General features: G+C 47.9%; 1 protein-coding gene across 2 annotated transcripts in view; it reads right to left on the minus strand.

Moving 5' to 3' along the window:
- Positions 1 to 26310, minus strand: part of LOC140467989 (adhesion G protein-coupled receptor E3-like) — a 150683-nt gene that overhangs the window by 106171 nt on the left and 18202 nt on the right. For both annotated transcript variants that reach the window (XM_072564113.1, XM_072564112.1), the window contains exons 4-13: positions 24670 to 24704; positions 24423 to 24507; positions 23196 to 23306; positions 17162 to 17352; positions 13941 to 14108; positions 12050 to 12227; positions 9393 to 9509; positions 7094 to 7275; positions 3004 to 3174; positions 1283 to 1483 (exon numbers count right to left, since the gene is read on the minus strand). In XM_072564113.1, coding sequence (XP_072420214.1) covers positions 1283 to 1483; positions 3004 to 3174; positions 7094 to 7275; positions 9393 to 9509; positions 12050 to 12227; positions 13941 to 14108; positions 17162 to 17352; positions 23196 to 23306; positions 24423 to 24507; positions 24670 to 24704 — 1439 coding nt within the window. The remainder of the gene's footprint in view (positions 1 to 1282; positions 1484 to 3003; positions 3175 to 7093; positions 7276 to 9392; positions 9510 to 12049; positions 12228 to 13940; positions 14109 to 17161; positions 17353 to 23195; positions 23307 to 24422; positions 24508 to 24669; positions 24705 to 26310) is intronic.

The raw sequence follows: 26310 nt of genomic DNA on the forward strand, positions 1-26310 counted from the left end.
ACATTGTTATCATTTAGAATCTTAATTCCAGACCTATTTTTTTAAAAATAGAGAATTCAAATACCACCACCTGCTGATTCTAATAATCACGATTGCTGATTGTAAAAATTCATCTCCTTCACTAAAGTCCTTTCGGGAAGGAAATCTGCCATCCTTGCCTGGTCTGGCCTACATGTGACTCCAGACCCACAGCCATGCGGTTGACTCTTCACTGCCCTCAGGACAATTAGGGAAGAGGCAATAAATGCCAAGCCGAGCCAGGGGGCACCCTCCTGTGAACAACTTCCCCGCAGTCCAGGTTTGAGTGTCTCTCGCCGAAGTGTTGGAATCATCCCAACAAGTCCCTACCTGACTGTGAGAGTGGCGCACTCTCACGGTGTGCCCTCTGCCAACTCTCTGTGACCTTTCACACAGCCAACAATCTCCCTCCAAAGTAGCTCCGCCCATGCTTGCCTATCAGGATATCAGATTGTTCCCGAGAATCAGCAGTGAAGTCGCCTTGAGTTACCGATAAGGTCACGTACTGTATAATTCCAGATTTATTAATTGAATTTAAATTCCATTCGATGGCACACTGGGATTTGAAACTGTGCCCCCACAGCATCAGCCTGGCCATGCGAGTTCAGGGACATTGCCACCATCTTCCCACTAAGTTCCATCACATTTTGAGCGTTCGAGGTTAAGGGGTGAGCGTTGGCCAGTGTCTCGTTCAGACAGAACCATGGGATCGTCCACCAACAGTCAAAAGGCAGACAATTGAATCTGTCATCCAATAGACATCCTGTGAGTGGCACGGTGGCTCAGTGGTTAGCACTGCTGCCTCACAGCACCAGGGACCCAGGTTCAATTCCAGCCTTGGGTGACTGTCTGTGTGGAGTTAGCTCATTCTCTCTGGTTTTTTTCTCACAGTACAAAGATGTGCAGGTTAGATGGATTGGCTGTGGGAAATGTGGAGTTACAGGGTCTGGGTGGGGTCTCTTTGTTGGGTCTAGATGGGCTGAGTGGCCTGCTCCCACACAGATGGGGATTCTATTCCAATGCTGCACTGGGTAGGAATAACCAGTAAAACTTGCGAATGACATTTACTGGTTCATCTCGTCTATCGCAGAACAGTGCTCTGATGCATTTATTTCCAAGTATTAGGTTTAGTTTTTCCCCGGGTTTTCCCTCTTCCTAGAATTACCCTTGGATCAAGAGAGACTCAAGCACACCTGACCTCTATAGTGCAAGGGCTACATACTGAGCCAATCCCATGTCTCTGTGTAACATCTCGGGGACTTACCTCGTTGGTGACCTGGTCAATATGAATCACAAACAGGAATTCAGCCAGGAACAGGCTGAGGGTCAGGTGGGTATGTAAGGTGATCCGAATGTTGTTACTCGAACGACACACGGTGAAGCTGATGAGGGAGAGCAGGAGACAGAACAAGGACACCGCTATTCCGACATAGGTGATTTTTTGCAGGATGTTTTCTTGGGAATCCTGGTAGAGAGAAAGGAGAACAACGCAGTGAAGCAGGGAGCATCCAAACCTCAGGAAGTTACCCCAGGGAGGAACTGAGCCCGGCAGCTCAGGAGCCTGCCAGCCCTGTCTCCAACATTGACCTCCCTTTACATTGTGACTCATCTTGGCATTTTACAGGTAATCACCGATTGGCTCTCCTCTGATCGCCTTCCCTCCCAGCCACACCCCTCTCCCGTTTATCTCTCAGCCCCCTTGGCTCACCCCCTCATTCCTGATGAAGAGCTCTTGCCTGAAACGTCGATTCTCCTGCTCCTCGGATGCTGCCTGACCTGCTGTGTTTTTCCAGCACCGCACCCTTCGACTCTGAGCTCCAGCATCTGCAGGCCTCACTTTCTCCCTGATTGCGTTACCTCACTGACTTTGAGCTCATCCTTCAGCCCCACTCTACTTCCTTTCCAAGACCAGAGTCAATGTCTCTATCTCTTCCTGGACCCCCACTCAACTCTATTGGTTTCTTCCTTATCTCAACTCTCCTCTCTCCTTCCCTCACTAGTCCCTCCTACCCCCACCTCTGACTCTTTAACTAACCCTCCAGTTTCCTGTTTCCTGTCCAGCGTGGATATTAAAGAGCTGCGATCTCTGTTTTTCACTGAATAGAACCCCAGCCCATGCCCCCATGATCACTCCTCTCCCTTGGAGGTGAGCTGGAATTGAACCCCTTTACTCCCAAGTCATAGGTGTTGCTGTGGGTGTCCCTCATGGGGTGTGTGTACCATGAGCTAGGCCCAGATAGACTTTCTTATGGACACGGTGGCTCAGTGGTTGGCACTGCTGCCTCACAGTGCCAGGGTCCCGGGTTCGATTCCAGCCTCGGGCGACTGTCTGTGTGGAGTTTGCACATTCTCTCCTTGTCTGTGTGGGTTTCCTCTGGGTGCTCCAGACTCCCCCCCACAATCCATAGGTGTGCAGGTCAGGTGGATTGGCCGTGCTAAGTTGCTCTGTCACGGCTAGGGATGTGTAGATGAGGTGCTTTAACCAAGCTAAGTTGCCCCAAATAATCCAGGAATGTATAGTTTAGGTGGATTGGTGATGCTAAATTGCCCATAGGTTCCAGGGATGTGCAGGTTAGGTGGATTGGACATGTTAAATTGACCAAAGTGTCCAGGATGTGCAAGCTAGGTGGATTGGCGATGCTAAATTGTCCAATAGCGTCCACGATGTGCAGGCTAGGTGGATTGGCAACGCTAAATTGCTCTGTAATTTCCAGGGTTGTGTAGATTAGATGGACTGGCCGTGCTAAATTGCCCCATAGTCTCCAGGGAAATGCAGATTAGGTGGATTTGCCGTGGGGAAATGTGGGGACACAGGGATTGGATCTTGATTATTGTTTTACCAGTACTCAGTTGGTACATTTTCAGTCAATGAATAATGCAACAGCCTTGGTTCCCCAATCCCTTGATAAGCTGTTGATTCGGAGGTATCATTTACTTGTTTATTACACGTGATGGAGAGATATTTTTACCGAATGGAGATTGTACCGGGATTTCTGTGGGTGACATCAGCACGGCGAAGCTGGTCAAGTGGTTACAACTGCAGACTGTTCGATTCCCTTTGGAGCTTTGAACCGTGCAACCATCTGATAACCAGCCACTCTGGTTGGCGGCACTGGCCCAGTAGACACAGATGGGGACATTTGTCTGGCCTTTACTCTGCAGTCAGAAACAGAGAGAGAGGAAAGTTTCAATGAGGGATTGGCACTTGACAGAGTTTTGCATCGCGTTTGTAAAATATGACAAATATTAAAATACCACAATTCAAAAGCAGGCTGTTGTTGCTCATATTCCTCTGGAGTGGAAGCGGGTCCAAGTACTCCAGCAACATCGATGTGCCCATTGCTTTCCTCTTTGTGTGTGTATCACAGAGAGAGCATCCAGAGCACAGTGGGGGATTTGGCCAATTGTACCTGCGTCAGAGCTAACCGGGCCATTCCTGGTCTATCTAGCCCAGTACCCAGTCCAGGTGCACTATCCCAGTATTTTGTACTGGCTGAGAGGGGCTGGCTGGTAATCACTCCAATGGCTCAACAAATTCCCCATTAGGCTGTGAGTCCCACTGTCTCGGAGGAGCGGGAATGAAGCTCTAATGGAATCCTTACAGTGTGAAAGCAGGCCATTCAGCTCATCGAGTCCAATCCAACCCTCTGAAGAGCATCCCACCCAATCCCTGTAACCTTGCATTTCCCACGGCCAACTCACCTAGCCTGAATATCCCTGGACACTATGGATACTTTCCCATGGCTAATCCACCTAACCTGAATATCCCTGGACACTATGGATACTTTCCCATGGCTAATCCACCTGACCTGAATATCCCTGGACACTATGGATACTTTCCCATGGCTAATCCACCTAACCTGAATATCCCTGGACACTATGGATACTTTCCCATGGCTAATCCACCTGACCTGAATATCCCTGGACACTATGGATACTTTCCCATGGCTAATCCACCTGACCTGAATATCCCTGGACACTATGGATACTTTCCCATGGCTAATCCACCTGACCTGAATATCCCTGGACACTATGGATACTTTCCCATGGCTAATCCACCTGACCTGAATATCCCTGGACACTATGGATACTTTCCCATGGCTAATCCACCTAGCCTGAATATCCCTGGACACTATGGATACTTTCCCATGGCTAATCCACCTGACCTGAATATCCCTGGACACTATGGATACTTTCCCATGGCTAATCCACCTAACCTGCACATCTTTGAACTGTGAGAGGAAACCGGAGCACCCGGAGGAAACCCACGCAGACACGGGGAGAATGTGCAAACTCCACACAGAGAGTCATCCGAGGGTGGGATCGAACCTGGGTCCTTGGCGCTGTGAGGCAGCAGTGCTAACCGTTGAGCTACCATGCCGCCCACTTCTGGGTCCTGGCTCAAGTGGCTACAGATCTTCAGCTGGAGAATTATAACTAAGATGGAGTGCGGTCTCCTTTCAGCTCAGCAAGGACAGCTCCGCTCTCAGTTGTACCCTCTGCCAGTTTAGCTGGGATCAGGTACAGTGTGTTTGCCTGGGTGTCACTCAGGCATTGATGTCAGCACATGTTACAACAGGATAGTGTCTGCCTGACATGTTCAGTGTTCCCTCCTCACTCTGACCCGCTCACTGAACTGAACCCCAGAGGCTGGCTGGAGAAAGGAGGCCACATTAAGAAGATCAGCAAGCAGCCATGAGTGTCCATGTCCCCCCTAAAGCATCTTGTGTAGATGCACGCTACGGTTTGGCCGTCCTTGCTCACAAAGCAACCCTGCTTTTATTGTTCATTCACAGAATGAGGGCATCACCAGCATTTATTGGCCAGAAACCAGTTGAGACTCATAGAGGTATAGAGATGTACAACAACGGAAACAGACCCTTCACTCCAAACAGATATCCTAAACTAATCTAGTCCTATTTACCAGCACTTGGCCCATATCCCTCCAAACCCTTCCTATTCATATACCCATCCAAATGCCTTTTAAACGTTGTAATTGTACCAGCCTCCACCATTTCCTCTGGCAGCTCATTCCATACACGCACCACCCTCTGTGTGAAAAAGTTGCCCCTTAGGTCTCTTTTATATCTTTCCCCTCTCACCCTAAACCTATGTTCCTCTCCTACCCTGGAACAAAGACCCATTGAAACTATCAATGCCCATCATGATTTTATAAACCTCTATAACCTCTGTAAACCCTTTAGTATCCAATGCTCCAGGGAAAACAGCCCCAGCCTCTCCCTGGAGCTCAAGCTCACCAACCCTCAACCACATTGCTGTGGGTCTGGAGTCACGTGTAGGCCAGACCAGATAAGGATGGCAGATTTCCTTCACACTTGTGAAACAGGTGGGTTTTTCCAACAATTGACAACATGGTCATCATTGGGCTCTGAATTTCAGATTTTGCTTGAACCCAAATTCCACCATCTGTAAGATTCGAAACCCGAACATTGTCAGGGTCTTTGGATTAACAGTGCAGCGGTAATGCCACTGGGCCATCATGGCAGGAACGGCCAAGCAATAAGCATCTCGGGGCTGCAACATTTAAAATGCTGAAGACCCCAAAGTGGGGACTGAGGTGGTCTGAGAAGAGGGCAGGGTGATGTGAGAGGCTGGTAGCTCTCTGATGCCAGCTTGCCTGGATGTACTCTCGAGGAGAACGGTGGTCACAGTCCGTGTGGGGACATCATTGAGGAGAAATGGTGGATTAATGGCCGAGACGGAGACTGGCCAAGCTGTAACCACCAGCTACCCGCTCTGTACTTCCCTGCGGAATTTGCATTTAATTTCTCGATGGAGTAAAGAGGAAGCGAAAGGGGGATTTGATTCAGTGAGTTGCACTTCAATGCACAGGAATAAGCTGTCTCTCTATCAGGCCCGGGATTCTGAACATTCCCTGTAACACTGGAGGGGATAGATTCGGGAAAATGTTGGTGATGTTGAAAATCAAATTCTTCACATTTTCCACCCTACTGAACCCCCCCCCATTCGCCATTACACTTGTTCCTCTAGGGCTGGGGTACAATTTCATCCACAGTGCAAGAAAAATATCCCATGCAGATAGTGTCCTCATCAACTGTAAGTTAAAAATCACACAACACTGGGTTATAGTCCAACAGGTTTAATTGCTTCCAATTGAACCTGTTGGACAATAACCTGGTGTTGTGTGATTTTTAACTTTGCACACCCCAGTCCAACACTGGCACCTCCAACTCATCAACTGTATACTGGGAGGGATTAAAAGGACTATGCAGAGGGAGCCTTACTCTGTATGTAACTCTGTGCTGTACCTATCCTGGGAGTGTTTGATGGGGAACAGTGTAGAGGGAGCTTTACTCCCTATCTAACCCTGTGCTGTACCTGGCCTGGGAGTGTTTGATGGGGAACGGTGTAGAGGGAGCTTTACTCCCTATCTAACCCTGTGCTGTACCTGGCCTGGGAGAGTTTGATGGGGAACGGTGTAGAGGGAGCTTTACTCCCTATCTAACCCTGTGCTGTACCTGGCCTGGGAGAGTTTGATGGGGAACAGTGTAGAGGAAGCTTTACTCCCTATCTAACCCTGTGCTGTACCTGGCCTGGGAGTGTTTGATGGGGAACGGTGTAGAGGGAGCTTTACTCCCTATCTAACCCTGTTCTGTACCTGGCCTGGGAGAGTTAGATGGGGAACAGTGTAGAGGGAGCTTTACTCCCTATCTAACCCTGTGCTGTACCTGGCCTGGGAGAGTTTGATGGGGAACGGTGTAGAGGGAGCTTTACTCCCTATCTAACCCTGTGCTGTACCTGGCCTGGGAGAGTTTGATGGGGAACGGTGTAGAGGGAGCTTTACTCCCTATCTAACCCTGTGCTGTACCTGGCCTGGGAGAGTTTGATGAGGAGTTTTACTCCGTCTCTAACAGCGCGGTGTATCTGTCTGGATAACTTAATGGTTTGGAACATGTTGAATTGGAACTATGGGTTGGAACATGTTCCGGTCGAAAACAGGGATGTCTCTGTTGATCACATCAACAGATGCACATGGAATCACACAGGAAGAACAGACGTAATCTCAGTGACGGTAGAGCAGAGAATAACGAACCTCACTCTGTGTAAACTGTAAGCTGACAGCAGTGGAGAGCTTCCCTTTCTTGAAGCCACTGATACTGATGGTCAGTACGTCAGAAACCAGCCTTGGCTTCACTTTGTATTTGTTTTCCAAATGGTCAGCGTCCATTCCAGATCGTGAGCCCCTGAGAACAATGGTGGCTACGCAGGCGATTCCTAGAAAAGGAGGGTGGATATTTACACTGTATTCAACACAAGAGCACACCCGGAACAAACTGACACCAGATCGTACTGATTTGCGCCATCAGTTCATCTGTTTTAGTTTGAATTCACATCCAGAGTCTTTTGTTCTGTTTGGAACCACACGCTTTATCTGCTGATTTACTCTTCGATTTGTACAGAAGAACTGGGAGTAGGAGTAGGCCATCTGTCCCCTCCAGCCTGCTCCACCATTCAATAAGATCATGGCTGATCCTGACATGAACTCAGCTCCACTTCCCCGCCCTCTCACCCTAACTCTTAACTCATTTCCTGTTCAAACACCTACCTTCACCTTAAAACCATCCAACGAGGCAGCCTCAAACTGCTTCACTGGGCAGGGACGTCCACAGATTCACAACCCCCCTGGGTGAAGAGGTTCCTCCTCAACTCCATCCTAAACCGGCTCCCCGTTATTTGGAGGCGATGCCCCCTTGTTCTAGTTTCACCCACCTGTGGAACCAACCTCCCTGCTTCCATCTTATCTGTTCCCTTCATAACTTTAGATGTTTCTCTAAGATTCCACCATCAACCCCCCCCCACATCCGAATGTTCTAAATTCCAATGAGTATAATCCCAGTCTACTCAATCTCTCATATGAATGACTTGGATGAGGGAAGCAAAAGTACTACAGCCAGGTGTGCTGATGGCACGTGTAGGTGGGAAGGCAAGTGGTGAGGGGGACACTAATGGGACTGTAAAGGGATATCGATAGATTAAGGGCATGTGCAGAAACCTGCCAGATGGGATATAATATTGGCAAACGTAAGGTTCCAAACTTGACCAGCAAGAATAGAGGAGCTGACTATTATTGAAATGGAAAACTGCATCACAGAGAGATCCAGGATTCCTCATGCCTAAATCACATGAAGCTAACATTGAGGTTTAGCAGGTAAAAGGAAAGGCCAATGGAATTCAAAGGGAATGGTGGATAAACGTAGGGAGGTTTTTCTGAAACTGTGCAAAGTGTTAGCTAGGCCACAGCTGGAATACCGTGAACAGTTACAGTAATCAAAGGAAAGATTTACTGGCATTGGAGACAATGGGTGCTCCGGTTTCCTCCCACAGTCCAAAGATGTGCAGGTTAGGTGGACTAGCCATGCTAAATTACCCCACAGTGTTCAGGGATGTGTAGGTTAGATGCATTAGTCAGGGGTAAATGTAGAGTAATAGGGTAGGGGAATGGGTCTGGGTGGGTTATTCTCTAGAGTGTCGGTGTGGACTTGTTGGGCCAAATGGTCGTGTTCCACACTGTAGGGAATCTAATTTTAAAATTCTAAAACAGTCCTGAGAAGGTTCAAATGGCGAATCCCAAGAGGTGACATAATTGAAATGTACAAGTGATGGGGAGAGATAGTTTCTCCTTGTGAGAGACTCTAGGGCCAGAGGGCATCATCTCGGACACCCCTTCAAGAAAGAGAGGAGAAGGAATTTCTTCCCTTGGGGGAGAGAGAATCTGTGGAATGTTTTTATTGCAGAGGGCTGTCGAGGCTGGGTCATTAAGATCATTCAAGGCTGAGACAGACAGATTTCTAATCATTCAGGGAATCGAGAGTTCAGGGAGAAAGGCAGGAAAGTGGAGTTGAGGATGATCAGATCAGCCATGACCTTATTGAATGGCAGAACAGACTCAATGGGCCGAGACGCATAATCCACTTTCTGAATGTGGACAATCCTCCAGAATTCCTTATGGGATTTGGAAATGATTATTCCGATAAAGAGGCCTTTTTGGGACTCAGGCCACGAAAGGAAATATCTTGCGCGACACGTTTTGAAATCACACAAACATCAGATTATAGCCCGACGGCTTTATCCTGAGGCATTAGTTTTCAAAGCGCTGCTCCTCCATCGACCACCTGATGAGGAAGGAGCCCCTCGAAAGCTAGTGCCTCCGAATAAACCTCTTGGACTCGAAGCTGGGTGTTGAGTGATCTTTAACTTTGTCCACCCCAGTCCAACACTGGCAATTCCACATCATGTTTTGAAACCAGTGCAGGTTGGTGAGGAGAGACGGTCCCTCAGTGAAGAGGATTTGCTCTTGATGTTGGATATTTCAAGCAGAGGTTAATATTAACCAGAGGTTTGGTTTCCCCTCACGGTGTCCCAAGGTATTGTCACGTGTGTCGTTACAGTTGATAACGTCGCTTCTCCACTCAGGGAACTATTTATTGGCAACGCCTGGACTGTGAGTTCTGGAAAACAAGATGCAACAGGATCGGTAGATTATTGTGTGGAAACACCTTAGAATCGCATTACTCAATCAGTTCACCCATTTGTCCAAAATACTCATCCCCCATACAGTCCCAATCACGTTTGGCCACTTTCTCCCCATTTATCTCAAAACCCTTTTCCTTCCCTTCATGCCTTGATCCAAATTAACTTTGAGTCTCTCCAGATGGAGATATTTAATGGAGATGACCTCCAAGTGAGACCGCTGTCTCCGGAAGAGCCCACTTTGCCAAGTTGAACACAGTAGAACTGACCCATCCCCAAAAGCAAGACCGTAAAGGCCTTGGACATCCACCAGCCCCCGAGAACACGATGGCTGACATGAGAAGAACAAAATGAGAACACCAATGCTTTGCTTCAAGAGTTACTTAAGGACTAACCTCATGACCCAGGCCTCAAATGGATGTTAAGGGAGGGCCGGATGATCGATCAAATTCTCGTATCCCTGTTCATCGTAAATGTCCATTCCCATTGGTCTGCTCTAACTCTAGATGACCATCATAAACAGACCTTTGCTCTTGAATACAGCACACTTAGATCAAATATACAGGATTGAAATTGGCCCTTCAACCCATCCAGACTTCCTTGATATTTAAGCTCCTTGTCTTTGATCGCCGATTGGGAATGGGACTCAGTATAGCAAAAGAGGGAGAAAGATTGACTAAACATGATCTATAACCTGTGGAATAGGCTGGTGGGAATAGTTGTTACATTCTATATCATCGGCAGGGTAAGGATGGCAGATTTCACTGGGCAGCATCTAACCAGATGGTTTTCTACAACTTTTGGCGTTGGTTTTCATGGTCACCATGAATTGAGAGCAGTTTTATCATTTCAGATTTGTCATTTGTATATAAACTCCAACAGCTACTATGGTGGGATTTGAGAACTTGTACCTGGAGCCTTGGCCTGGGTTACTCATCATGAGTGAATTGATTGGATCAGTTGGCTGGTTTGTAATGCAAGGGGATGCTAACAGCGTGGGTTCAATCCCTGTGTTGGCTGAGGTTACCACAAAGACTCTTACTTCCTCAACATCACCTGAAGACACTTCGACTGAGCCATCAACAGTTGTCTGACTCTCTCTCTCTCTCTCTCTCTGATGAGAGAGTGGTGCTACAGTGAACGTTACCATGCAACCATCTCTCCTTAAAAGAGGGATCGTGAAGTCACGTACAGGTCAGACCAGGTTTTCTTCCTTGAATCCATTCATGAACCTGAGGTGATTAAAGGTCACGGAAAGGAAGTGGGAACTGGGCATAGAGTTGGATGATCAGCCATGAGGAGTGTAGCAGGGGCTGAATGGCCTACACCAGATTGTCCCCCAGGACGGATGTAGACCAGCCTTTAGAATGGCACTTGAACCTGCAGCCACTACACTGCGAGGTGAGGGTGATTCTGACAGTGTTACAGCTAAAGGTACCTCAGGTTATCACTGCACATTACCTTCCCCAAAGCTGCCCCCTTTATGGGTGGGGCATGTGGATGTACAAAGTGAGCCCTTGCCCATCCTCCTGCAGGCCTCACTTGGGGTATTCTTGGGAAGAAGCTCAGTTTTAGCCATTCTGATGGTCCCCGTCTGAAGGGGATACCGTGGTCCTGTGTTTTGACAGCCGTCGTGAGGCGGGGGTTGTCTGTGAGCCGAAATGGGTCCTCAATGGTTCAGGTTGTGGTAAGGAATTACAACAGCACTCTGGGGGAGAAAGGTCAAGCTGCAGTCCAGGCCAAACATTGAGCCCTCCGCTAACCCAGAGTGAACACCGTCTGGCTCCTTGCTGTCTGTCGGGTCTTGTAGGCCTCAGCCTTTCTGCTTCCTTCACCAAGCTGGCTTTATTGGCTCAGAAGGATTTTGGGATGTTGTTGATTTACAACACAGAATCATATCCATGTAGGAAACAAGTGGAGGAGTAGGCCATTCAGTCCTGCTACACTCCTCATGTCTGATTATCCAACTCCGTGCCTTGTTCCCACTTTCTCCTCAAACCCTTGGATCTCTTTAGCTTCATTCATGGTGATAGGGAAGGGAATCTGCTGTTTTTACTCAGTTTGGCCTATATGTTACTCCAGGGTCCCAGTTATTTGGGGGTTGACATGTTAACTAGGAGCAGGGGTAGGCCTTTGAGCCTGCTCCACCGTTCAATACCATAATGGCTGACCCTGTTCCTAATTCCATCCCTTTGATCCCTTTAGCCCTAAGAATTATATCTAGTTCTTTCTTGGAAACATTCACTGGGTTTGGTCTCAACCACTTACTGAGGTGGGGAGGGGGGGGAATGGGGGGGGAGAGAGTTCCACAGGCTCCACACCCTCTGGGCGAAGACATTTCTCCCCATCTCAGTCCTCAATGGTCTACTCTGTATATCCTTAGGGAGTGAGCCCTTGGTGTTCTGGTCTCCCTGGTCAGAAAGAGGCCCTTCAGCCCATCATGTCCGTTCCGGCCATTGAAGACCTAACCCCAATTACCGGCACGTCTTGCAGAGAGTTTTGAATTCGATGAGGTTACCTTGAATGTCTGAGACTACTTTCAGCTCTCCTTGAGTGACTGCATCAGCCGCCATCATCTGGGCAGCATCTTCTAAATGGGTGAGGTGTTGCGTGATGATAGCGTAGACTTCGGCTTTATTCCCCTCATCGGATGACAGCGCTTTGCCTGGAAACGAGGAGAGGATTTCGGCAGCATTCTGCAGCCAAAGACAGAGTTGGATTAGTGAACCGTGCAGCTTTTAACAGTGCCAGAATATCTGAGGGCAGCTACAGAACACAACAGGCAAACAATGGCCAGGTTAATCAGGCCCTCAGTGCAAATGACACATGGGGTCAGCTACAGGGGAAGAAACAATGAGGGAGAGCAAGTGTGTGTGTGTGTGAGAGAGAGTGGGAGAGAAAAAGAGAGTGCAAAAGTGGGAGACTGAGTGTGAGGGAGAGAGATAGAAGAGTGAGGGAGAGGGAGACATTGAGAGAGAGGGAGAGAAAAGGAGACAGTGCAAAAGAAAGAGTGAGTGAGAAAGAGAGAGAGGGATAGAGGGAGAAAGAGACAGAGGGAGAGACAGGGTTGGGCCAAATGGTCTACTTCTGTCCTGTACAGCTCTACATGTCTATGACAATGACTGTTGCTTTCTAGTTTCTCTAAGAATATTCTTCCATTGGAGCTGGTGGGGAAAAGGTCACTGCATGGGTTCCTGAGATATCCAAGTCCCACCATCCCACTTCCTCATTAGAGAGAGAGATGACTGGTGGTGGTGGTCACCACAGCTCAGGTCAGAGGGGAACAGGTTACAAACCTTCGCGGTAACTTCAGCCATTTCGGGAATCGAACCCATGCTGGTGGCATGACTGTTTGTGTTAACAAGTTAGCCGTAGAGTCACAGAGTCGTACAGCACGGAAACAGACCCTTCGGTCCAACACGCCCATGCTGACCAGATATCCAAACCTAATCTAGTTCCATTTGCCAGAACTTGGCCCATATCCCTCTAAACCCTTCCTATTCATATACCCATCCAGATGCCTTTTAAATGCTGTAATTGTGCCAGCCTCCACCACTTCTTCTGGCACCTCAGTCCATACCCATGCCACCCACATGACCAGCTGAGCCACCTGGTCCCTAGCAACGGTCTGTGAAGGGAGATTAGTTGAATTCCACTTCTAAAGCCCCAGAGGATTGAAAGGTCATCTTATTGAGATGTTCATGATTCTGAAGGGGGGACATGGTGAATTGGTTTTCAATGGCTTGGCCAATCTGGAACATCCTCAGGGCCAGGCACTGATCTTTTGTCTTAATACTGAGACAAGGAGGAATGTCATCACTCAAAGGATTGAGAAGGTATGGAATCCTTTACCCCAGTGAGTTGTGGCAACTCCATTGCTGAAGATGTATCAGGCTGGGAGACAGATTCCTCATGATCCGAGGGATATCGGAAGTGGATAGCAAGTGGGAGTGCTCTGGATTTGCTCCTGACCACAATGTGCTTCTGTCTATGAGGGTGAAGGATTGGCACACACTGTGGGGGGGGGGGGGTTGGGGAAGGCAACAGAAGCAGCTGAGGGCGCATTTCCCAAAAATGGCGACACAGGTAGACTGTGAGAGGGAGTTCCTGGTTATGTTAGAAGCAAGTTAGTATAAACGTGGAATGCTGTGTCTGAAAGGGGAGAGGGAAACTGAACCGAGAGGAACCTTCAACAGGGAGCTGGATCCATACTGGAGGGAGACAACAGGCAGAGAAAACAGGGGTGTGAATTGAAAGCTGCTTTTGAAGATCTGGCACCGACTTCAAAAAAGTCAAATGGGAAATCTATCCAGTGTCAGCTGAATCGACACAAGCAGGCAAATCAGGTCAGTGTCAGAAACAAATCTCCCTGATCCTCCACCCACTCAAACCCAGAACACAGCCTGTACCTCAATTGACTGTATCCTCTTCAGTACGGTGAATGTGGATAATTCTGGGCATGTGCAACCAATGTGGGTGTTGTTTGTATAATACACCTCGCAGCCTTCTGAAGTCCAAACCTTCGAACAATTTTCAACACTCAAGCGAACACACAGTAGATTTTCTGGAGCCAGATCCTGTTCAAATTGGAATATATTAAGATCTCAGTGACTCAAGGGCAAAGTATACTGGAGGCAAAAATTACTGGGGTTGCGAAAACAAGCAGCAATTTACCTGCACTTCACTCGAGTTAATGTATTCGCGGTCCACAATCTGGTCTCTTCTACAGCAGGGAGATGCAATACAGAATACCTACACTCGGTCCACAAAAAAACCACCTTGAGCTTCCAATTGCCTGCCCCCTTTGACACCTCACCCTGATCCCTGGCCAACATCTGTGTCTCAGGCTTGCTGCAGTGCTCCAGCAAAGATCAGTGAAAGCTGAAAGAAGAGCGCCTCATTTTCCGCTTGGGAAACCTGCAACCTTCCGGACTCAATATTGAGTTGAATAATTTTGGGATTTGAGCACCTTCTCCTGTGTCCTTACCACAACCTCCCTCCCACAACCCCCCCACACACCAGGCCTTGTCATCACATGGACCACCATCACAAACAACCCATTGTCAGCCATTAATGGTCCCCATTAGCAGCCAATCATTCTCCCAAGCTGACCTTTGACTCTTTTGTCACTCCAAATGTTTTTCTCTGTCTCTGGGGCCCGTCTCCACCTGTAGTTTACCCCTCCTTCCTCATTCATACCAACATTTTCCCAGTTACTATCAGTTCTGGAGGAGGGTCACTGGACCCCGAAATGTTAAGCCTGCTTTCTCTTCAGAGATTTTCTTTCACTGGAAGGTAAGAGGCTGAGGAGTGACTTTATAAAAGTTTATACAATCATGAGGGGTATCAATAAAGTGAATGACTGCTGTCTTTTCCCTAGGATGGGGGGAATTTCAAGACTAGGGGGCACACTTTTAAGGTGAAAGGAGAAAAACTTTAAAAGGGCCTGAGGTGCAACATTTTTTATACTGAGGGTGGTTCGTGTGTGGAATGAAATTCCAGAGTAAGTGGTGGGTGTGGGGACAGTTACAATGTTTAAGAGGCATTTGGACAGGTATGTGAATAGGAAAGGTTTGGAGGGATATGGGCCAGGAGCGGGCAGGTTGGACTAGTTTAATTTGGGATTATGATCGGCATGGACTGGTTGGGTCCAAAGGGTCTGTTTCTGTGCAGTATGATTCCTTACTGCCAGACATGCTGAGTCTTTCTGGCAATTTCTGTTTGCATTAAACAAAAAGTCCTGGTTTCCTTTGAAAGATTTTGTTGGATTGATCCTGTTTTCTGGATCTTGGTGTTGTAAAGCCAGAGGCCTACCTTCCCATAATGCACCACTGCCCCGACTGCCCCAGCACCACCAGATGGGAAATGAAGTTCCAGTGAATCCGCAAAAGTCTAACTCAGAGATAAGGGTGTGATCATTGAGTGAACACAGAATGATATTCGGGGTTGGTTTTCAGGCTGAGGGCTTTTTGAGGGAAAATGTGAGAGGGCAATTCCCCTCCCGCCACCTTATCCCAGTCCCAAGCCTCCAACTTGGCTTCACCCTCTTGACCTGTCCATCATTCTTTCCACCTACCTGCTCCAGCCTCCTCTCCAAACTATCACCCCCCCTACCTTCATCTACCTATCACATTCCCAGCTACCTTCCCCCCAGTGTCCACCCCCACCTCTGACTTATCTCTTGAGCACCCATAGCCCACAGCCTCATTCCTGATGAAGGTCTCTTGTCTGGAACATCGACCCTCCTGCTCCTTGGATGCTGCCTGACCGGCTGTGCTTTTCCAGCACTATACTCTCGACTCTGATCTCCATCATCTGCAGGCCTCACTTTCCCCAAGTGTGACTGATGTCAAGGGGAAATGCAGGCTGGGTAAGCTGGGATACTGCAGAGATACCAGTGCTGGAGTACTAGGAGACAGCGATGGGCAACTCCAACAGGAGCAAACTCCTCTGCAATTGGGAGCACACACAGACTGTCAGCTTGCCCTGAGCTGGTTGGACACCACCCTGGATAAACTGCTGTGGGACAATTGAGGAGGGGCATTGGAGTAAGGAGGGCACATACTGGATGTTTACGTTATGGGAGAAGGGGTCAAAGACTCCCCCAGTGTCAAATGTGGCTTTTTGAGGAGTACCGTTCGGCTTACCTTCTGATTCCTCCCCTCTCCATCAGACAAGGGGCTGTTTTTTTTTAATATCTTTCCCTGGTCATCACTACTTTAAGAAACTGCTCTGCATCCAACAAGATTGAGAGCATCAAGTGGATTTTTTAGGCTTTCTTATAGAGTCATGGAATCATACAGCGCGGAAACAGACCCATTTGGCCCAATTCGTCCATGCTGACCAGGTTTGCCCAACCTAATCTAGTCCTATTTGCTCATGTTTGTCCCATGTCCCTCCAAACCCTTCCTATTCATCTCCCCATCCAGATGCCTTTTAAATGTTGTAAATGTACCAGCCTCCACCCCTTCCTCTGGCAGCTCATTCCATACACGCACCCCCCTCTGTGTGAAAAAGTTGCCCCTCAGCTCCCTTTTAAATCTTTCCCCTCTCACCTTCAACCTATGCCCTCTAGTTTTGGTCTCCCCCACCTCTGGGAAAAGGCCTTCGCTATTCACCCTATCCAAGCCCCTCATGATTTTATAAACCTCTATAAGGTCACCCCTCAGCATCCTATGCTCCAGTGAACAAAGTCCCAGCCTATCCGGCCTCTCCTTATAACTCAAACCTTCCACTCTCGGCAAAACACTGGTAAATCTCTTTTGTCCCCGCTCCAGCTTAATAATATCCTTCCTGTAACAGGGGGACCAGAACTGGACACAGTCCAGAACAGGCCTCATCGAAGTCCTGTATAACTGCACCATGACATCCTAACTCCTCGACCCAATGGTCTGGGAAATGAAGGCAAGTGTACCAAATACCTTCTTCACCACCCTGCCAACTTTCAAGCAGCCTTATAGCTGCAACCTTACACCTGTCTCTCTGTTTGACAACAGTCCCCAAGGCCCTGCCATTAACTGAATAAGTCCTGCCCTGGTTTGCCTTGCCAAAATGCAAGACCACATATTTATCAGCAATAAACTCCAAGCCAGTAATCTCTGCTGTGGGGGAGACTGCAAGATCTACAAACCTGGTTGATGGACAAGGTGACGTTAATGGGGACAGACATCTCCAAAGTTGGTGTGATGTTGCCGATCACAATTGCCAAGTCAGTGACAAACGGCAGGTGGTACTTCAGTTTGCCCGATGAGTACATTATATTCTTGACGTGTCCCGGTGCAGAAAGTGCATCAAAGGTGAAGAAGACAAAGTGAGCATTCTCTGCACATAGAAGGGATTCAGTGTCAGGGTCCGCTCGGTAGAGGCACATAGAAGGGATACACAGTGTCAGGGTCCGCTCGGTAGAGGCATGTCCAGGAATGTCCCATTTAACCGGCTCCCAATGCAAGAGCTGCACGTGGTGGGTACAATTCAACGGGGACTCGCATCCCAGCTCCCCAACACAGACTCACACTCACTCACACACACTCACACCCAAACACACATACACACACACTCACACACACTCACAGACAGGCACATACATCACACCAAACATACACACACACTCACACCCAAACACACATACATACACACTCACTCACACACTCACACCCAAACACACATACACACACATTCACACACACTCACAGATGGGCACATACATCACACCAAACATACACACTCACTCACACACTCACACCCAAACACACATACGCATTCATTCACACACACTCACAGATGGGCACATACATCACACCAAACATACACACTCACTTGCACACACTCACACACACTCACACCCAAACACACATACACACACACATTCACACACACTCACAGACAGGCACATACAACACACCAAACATACACACTCACTTGCACACACTTACACAGACTCACACTCACAGACAGGCACATACATCACACCAAAATACACACTCACTCACATAGACTCACATCCAAACACACATACACACTCACTCACACACTCACTCATACACACACACACACCCAAACACACATACTCTCACCCAAACTCACATATAACACCCAAACACACACACACTCACACACACACCCAAACACACACACACCCATCCAAACACACATAGTCACACACTCACGCATTCGCTCAGACACACAAACCCAAACACATACACACTCACTCACACATCCACATACACTCACACACACTCACTCACACACAAACACCCAAACATACACATACTAACACCCAAATACACACAAACTCCCTCTCACTCCCATTCTTTCATATGTAAAGAGACACAAAACACTCTCTGTCTCACGCATGCACACACACATACACTCATACACACACATACACTCGTACACACACATACACTCGTACACACACATACGTTCTTACACACACAGGCACTCACACACAAAACACACTCTCACACACAGACATATAGACACGGTCTCTCACACAGATACACTCACACACAGATATAAAAGCATACACATACATAGACACACACAGATACTCTCTCACAAACACATGCAGACATGAATTCGCTCACAAACACACACAGACATGGAATCACTCACAAACACACAAACAGACATACACTCACTCACAAACACACACAGATGCACACTCTCACAAACACACACACAGACATGCACTCACAACTATACACACAGACATGCACTCTCTCAAAAACACACAAACATACTCTTTCAAACACACACACAGAGACACACTCTCTCACAAACACACAAACAGACATATACTCACAAACACACACAGACATACACTCTCTCACACACACACAGACATATACTCACTCACAAACACACACAGACATACACTCTCTCACAAACACACACACAGATATACATTCATTCACAAACACACACAGACACACACTCTCACACACACAGATATGCACTCACTCACAAACATACACACAGACATGCATTCACTCATGCACCAACACACACACAGACATGCACTCTCTCACAAACACACACAGACACACTCTCACTCACAAACACACACAGACACACACTCTCTCACAAACACATACATAGACAGACACTCACAAACACACACACAGACACACACTCTCTCGCAAACACACACAGACATACACTCTCACAAACACACACAAAGACTTGCACTCTTTCACAAACATTAACAGACATGCACTCACTCACAAACACACACAGACACGTACTCACTCACAAACACACACAGACATACACTGACTCACAAACACACACACAGACATACACTCACTCACAAACACGCACAGACACACACTCTCTCACAAACACACACACGGACACACACTCTCTCACAAACACACAGACACACTCACTCACAAACACACACAGACACACACTCTCTCACAACCACACATACACAGACATGCACTCTCACAAACACGCATACACACATGCACTCACGCACAAACATACACACAGACTACACTCACTCACAAACACATACACACACTCACTCACAAACACACACAGGCACACACTCATTCACAAACACAGACATGCACTCGCTCACAAACACACACACAGACACACTCACTCACAAACACACACAGACACACACTCTCTCACAAATACACACAGACACACTCTCTCACAAACACACACACAGACATCCGCTCACACATAAACACACACACAGACATGCACTCTCTCACAAACACACACACAGACATACACTCTCTCACAAACACACACACAGACATGCACTCTCTCAGAAATACACACAATGACTTGCACTCACTCACAAACACACACACAGACATGCACACACTCACAAACACACACACAGACATACACTCTCTCACAAACACACACACAGACATGCACTCTCTCAGAAATACACACAATGACTTGCACTCACTCACAAACACACACACAGACATGCACACACTCACAAACACACACACAGACATACACTCTCTCACAAACACACACACAGACATGCACTCTCTCAGAAATACACACAATGACTTGCACTCACTCACACACACAGACATGCACTCTCTCACAAACACACACACAGATATGCACGCACTCACAAACACACATAGACACGAACTCACTCGCAAACACACACAGATACACACTCTCTCACAAACACACACACAGACACGAACTCACTCACAAACACACACAGATACACACTCTCTCACAAACACTCACACAGACACGCACTCACAAACACAGACATACACTCACACAAACACACACACAGACATGCAATCTCTCACAAACACACACAGACATGCACTCACTCACAAACACACACAGACACAATCTCTCCCACAAACACACACAGACATATATTTATTCCCAAACAGACACACAGACACACACTGACTCACAAACACACACACACACGCACTCTCCCACAAACATACACAGACATGCACTCACTCACAAACACACACAGACACAATCTCTCCCACAAACACACACAGACATATATTTATTCCCAAACAGACACACAGACACACACTCGCTCACAAACACACACGCAGACACACATTCACTCACAAACACACACACAGACATGCACTTACTCACAAGCACACGCAAGCACACACTCCCACAAACAGACACAGACACACACTCTCCCACAAACACACACACAGACGCACACTCTCTCACAAACACACACAGACACATACTCTCCAACAAAAACACATATAGACACACACTCTCTCACAAACACACACAGACACACACTCTCTCACAAACACACACACAGACATGCACTCTCTCACAAACTCACACAATGACTTGCACTCACTCACAAACACACATATAGACATGCACTCTCTCACAAACACACACAGATATGCACGCACTCACAAACACACATAGACACGAACTCACTCACAAACACACACAGACACACACTCTCTCACAAACACACACACAGACATACACTCATTCACAAACACACACACAGACACACACTCACTCACAAACACACACACAGACATGCACTCTCTCACAAACACACACAGACATCCACTCATTCACAAACACACACTCTGACATACACTCTCTCACAAACACGCACACAGACACGCACTCACAAACACAGACATACACTCACTCACACACACACAGACACGCACCGCACTCTCTCACAAACACATACGCAGACATACACTCACTCACAAACACACACACAGACACGCACTCTCTCACAAACACACACACCAACACACACTCTCTCACAAACACACACAGACACATACTCTCTCCCAAACACACACACAGACATGCACTCTTTCACAAACACACACACAGACACAAACATTCTCACAAACACACACAGACATACACTCTGTCACAAACACGCACACAGATACACACTTACTCACAAACACACACAGACACAAACTTTCTCACAAACACGCACACAGACATACACTTACTCACAAACACACACACAGACATCCGCTCACACATAAACACACACAGACACGCACTCACTCACAAACACACACACAGACACACACTCTCTCACAAACACACACACAGACATGCACTCTCTCACAAACACACACAGACACAAACTTTCTCACAAACACACACAGACACAAACTTTTTCACAAACACACAGACATACACTCTCTCACAAACACGGACACAGACATACACTTACTCACAAACACACACACAGACATCCGCTCACACATAAACACACACACAGACATACACTCTCTCACAAACACACACACAGACATGCACTCTCTCACAAACACACACAGACACACACTCTCTTACAAACACACACACAGACATACACTCTCTCACAAACACACACACAGACACACACTCTCTCACAAACACGCACACAGACATGCGCTCTCTCAAAATATTCAGTCACACACAATTCCATCCAGTCCCAGGGAGAAAGTGAGGACTGCAGCAGCTGAGATCAGAGTTGAGAGAGGGCCACTGAAAAGGCACAGCCAGTCAGGCAGCATCTGAGGAGCAGGAGAATCGACGTTTCAGGCAAAAGCACTTCATCTGGAATGAGGCTTGTGGGCCAAGGAGGCTGAGTGATAAATGGGAGGGGGGTGTCGGACTGGGGTGAAGGTAGCTGTCAATAGGATAGGTGGTTGGAGTGGGGATGTTTGTGATAGGTTGAAGGGCATGGTGAAGCTGACAGATGGGAAGGAAGAAGGACAGGTAGGACAGGTCAAGAGGGCGGTGTCGAGTTGGAAGGTTGGATCTGGGATAAGGTTGGGGGCGGGAGGGTAAATGAGGAAACTGGTGAAATACACAGTGATGCCCTGGGGTTGGACGGTCTCAAGGTGGGATTTGAGGAGTTCTTCCTCCAGGCATCAGGTGGTTAGTGTTTGGCTATGGAGGAGGCCCAGGAATGGCACGTCCGTGGGGGAGTGGGAGGGGAAGTTAAAGTGTACAGCCACAGGGCAGTGGGGTTGGTTGGTGCGGGTGTCCCAGAGTTGTTCTCTGAAGTGTATAGGAGACTTCATCGGGAGCAACGGATACAGATAATGACATGTGTGGAAGTGCAGGTGAAACTTTGATGGATGTGGAAGGCTGCTTTGGGGCCTTGGATGGAGGTGAGGGAGGAGGTATGGGCACAGGTTTTACAATTCCTGCGGTGGCAGGGGAAGGTACTGGGAGGGCAGGCTGCATTGGTGGGGGCCATGGACCTGACAAAGGAAGTCGCAGAGGGAATGGTCTTTAAGGAACGCAGATAGGGGTAGGGAGGGAAATATATTCCTGGTGATGGGGTCTGGTTGTAGGTGGTGGAAATGGTGGAGGATGATGCGTTGTATCTGGAGGTTGGTGGGGTGGAAGGTGAGGACTGGGGGGGGGGATCTATCCTTGTTGTGTTGGGAGGGGCGGGGTTCACGGGCAGAGGTGTGGGAAGTGGAGGAGATGCGCTGGAGGGGACCACATGGGAGGGGAAATTGCGGTCTTTGAAGAAGGAGGCCATCTGGGATGTTCTGTAGTGGAACTGGTCCTTCTGGGAGCAGCTGAGCCGGAGGAATTGGGAATAAGGGATAGCATTCTAGAGGGACAAACTTCACCTGGTGGACAAAGAGACTCAAGGAACACCAACAATGAAATTCATTTACCATGTTCTGTCGCTTGTTTCATTGCACGCCAAGGAATTTCCAACCTGTTACTTCTAGAAAAGAGCTTCGTCGATTCATGCTTCAAACAATTTGAGTTTGGATTGAAAGGAACTAGAAAATGGAATGGTACAGAGCATCATTTTTTTTTAAACAGTGGACCAACCATATCTATGACACATATACATGGCACACACTATTCCTCTGCATCCAGACCTCCTCCAACCTACTTTGTACCTTTGCTAGTCATCATCGAGCACCGATCTGAGGTGAATGCTTCTCGTCACTTGTCAGCCCAAGCCTGGATACTGTCCACATCTGGCTGCGTTTGAACACAGGCTGCTTCAGTGTCTGAGGAGTCGCGAACGGTTGCTGAGCATTGTGCAATCCCCGGCGAGCATCCCCCACTTCTGACCTTGTGATGGAGGGAAGGTCACTGATGAAGCAGCTGACGATGGTTGGGCCTAGGACACTACCCTGAGGGAGTCCTGCTGAGAGATCCTGGAGCTGGGGTAACTGACAATAACACCCATCTTCCTTTGTGCCCAGTATGACTCCAAGTGGTGGAGAATTTGCCTCCAGTGCTCATTGATTCCAGTTTTGCCTGGGGCTCCTTGATGCCACACTTGGTCAAATACAGCCTTGATGTCAAGGGTTGTTACTCTCACTACCTTCTGGTTACATAGAACATAGAACATAGAACATAGAACAATACAGCGCAGTACAGGCCCTTTGGCCCTCGATGTTGTGCTGATCCAAGCCCACCTAACCTACACTAGCCCACTATCCTCCATATGCCTATCCAATGCCCGTTTAAATGCCCATAAAGAGGGAGAGTCCACCACTGCTACTGGCAGGGCATTCCATGAACTCACGACTCGCTGAGTAAAGAATCTACCCCTAACATCTGTCCTATACCAACCTCCCCTTAATTTAAAGCTATGCCCCCTCGTAATAGCTGACTCCATACGTGGAAAAAAGATTCTCATGGTCAACCCTATCTAATCCCCTAAACATCTTGTACACCTCCATCAAGTCACCCCTAAACCTTCTTTTCTCCAATGAAAACAGCCCCAAGTGCCTCAGCCTTTCCTCATACGATCTTCCTACCATACCAGGCAACATCCTGGTCAATTTTCCTTTCCCTCTTGCACTTCTCTCTCCTCCTCCTAAATGTATTCAAGGCCTCGTTTTCAACCACTCTCTGTGGTAACAAATTCTCATTCTCACCTGGAGAGTTTGGGGACTCACAAGAAAATTTCAAAATCCAGGCATTTGCTTCTGATGAAGTCAATCCTGGATTACTCGTGTTGTTCTGTCGACACAGGAAAGTGTGTTAGTGAAGGTGAGGAGAAAGATCGAAGTGAAGACAGACCAGTGGTACATAAAGAAGAGTTGAAACAGGGAATGAAAACTGCGGTGAGCGAGCACGACTGGGCGCAATAAAGCAACGCGACATTCAATCTTCAACACTTACGTAACTTTTGTCGTTTGTTGGAATGAAGTTCGACCCTTGAACAGAAAAAGAACGTGTCTGAGATTAATGTGCTAGGGATTTGTAAGATAGCAACATTAAGACTAAGAGCTGGCGTTGAGGTGGCTCGGTGGTTAGCACTGCTGTCCCACAGCGCCAGGGGTCCCAGGTTCGATTCCAGCCTCGGGCAATTGTCTGCGTCTGCACGGGTTCCCTCCGGCTGCCCCGGTTTCCTCCCACAGTCCAAAGGTACACAGGTTGGGTGGAGTGGTCAAGCTAAATTGCCCATTGGGTTCAGGGATGTGTACCTCAGGTACATTGGTCAGGGGGCAACGCAGAGTAGGATGGGAATTGGTCTGGAAGGATAACTCTTCTGATGGTTGGTGTGGATCAGTTGGGCCAAATGGCCTGTTTCCACACTGTAGGGATTCTATGACCATCGAGTCTGCTCTGTTGTTCAATGATTTTGAGGCAATCACCTGATGAAGGAGCGTCGCTCCGAAAGCTAGTGTGCTTCCAATTAAACCTATTGGACTATAACCTGGTGTTGTGTGATTTTTAACTCTGTTGTTCAATGTGATCATTGCGGCTCATTCAATTCAATATCCTGCTCCCACTTTCTCCCCCCATACCCTTTGATCCGTTCAGCCCTAAGAACTATATGGACATTTCAGAAACTCATGATCAAATCTGAATGATATATAAACAATATCTCAGACTACTGGCTTATAACATTGAATAAACACAAGTCTAGAATCTATGAACATCTGAACAGGCTTGGTGGAGGAGCAAATGGAATGTGCAGGGTAGGTGGGTCTGGGTGGAATGTTCTTTGGAGGGTTGGTGTGGACTCGATGGACCGAATGGTCACTCCCACACTGGAGGGATCCACTGATTCTATGATCCAGGCAAAGTCTTCAAGATATTAACAGGAAAGGACAGGGTGGATAAACTATTTCCATCGGTTGAGGATTTGAGAACTAAGGGGCATAGCCTGAGAATTCGGGCCAGACCGTTCAGGGAAAATGATAGGAAGCACTTCGACACACCAAGCGGTGGGAGAGATGTGGGACTCTCTTCCTCAAATGGCAGTGGATGCTGGATCAGTTGTTCGTTTCGGGTGAGCAAATTCCACAAATAAAATTGGTTGCGACGCAAAGTTTCAAGAGATATTTGCCAAAGGCAGGGACATGTGGCTAGGCCTCAGATTGGCCTTGGTTAAACTGAATTGTGGAGCAGGTTCAAGGAGCCGAATGACCCGCTCCTGTTTCCCCCGCGACATAAATCAGAGGCGGAACCTTGTGAGGTAGGAGTGAGGGCTGATGGGAGGCTGAAGAGGGCGTGGCAGAGGCAAGACCTGGGGCTGTGCGTGTGGGGTGGAGTTGGGGGCCTGGCCCAGAGAGGAAAATAAATCAATAATACAGGGGAAACGGACCAGTCACACTGCTCCTCCACTTCGAAGGGTACAGAATCGCAGAGGCCATTCGTCCCATCACACCCGTTCCAGCTCACAAACAGAACATCGTTAACTCATGCCAACCTTCCCCATACCGTTGTGTGTGACTTTTATCCAAAAACCATCTAATGCTCTCTCGAATTTCTCAACTGAACCTCCCTCCACATTTCCAGGCAGTGCCTTCCATG

This window comes from Chiloscyllium punctatum, chromosome 46, assembly GCF_047496795.1.
Source record: "Chiloscyllium punctatum isolate Juve2018m chromosome 46, sChiPun1.3, whole genome shotgun sequence".
Lineage (NCBI taxonomy): Eukaryota > Metazoa > Chordata > Chondrichthyes > Orectolobiformes > Hemiscylliidae > Chiloscyllium > Chiloscyllium punctatum.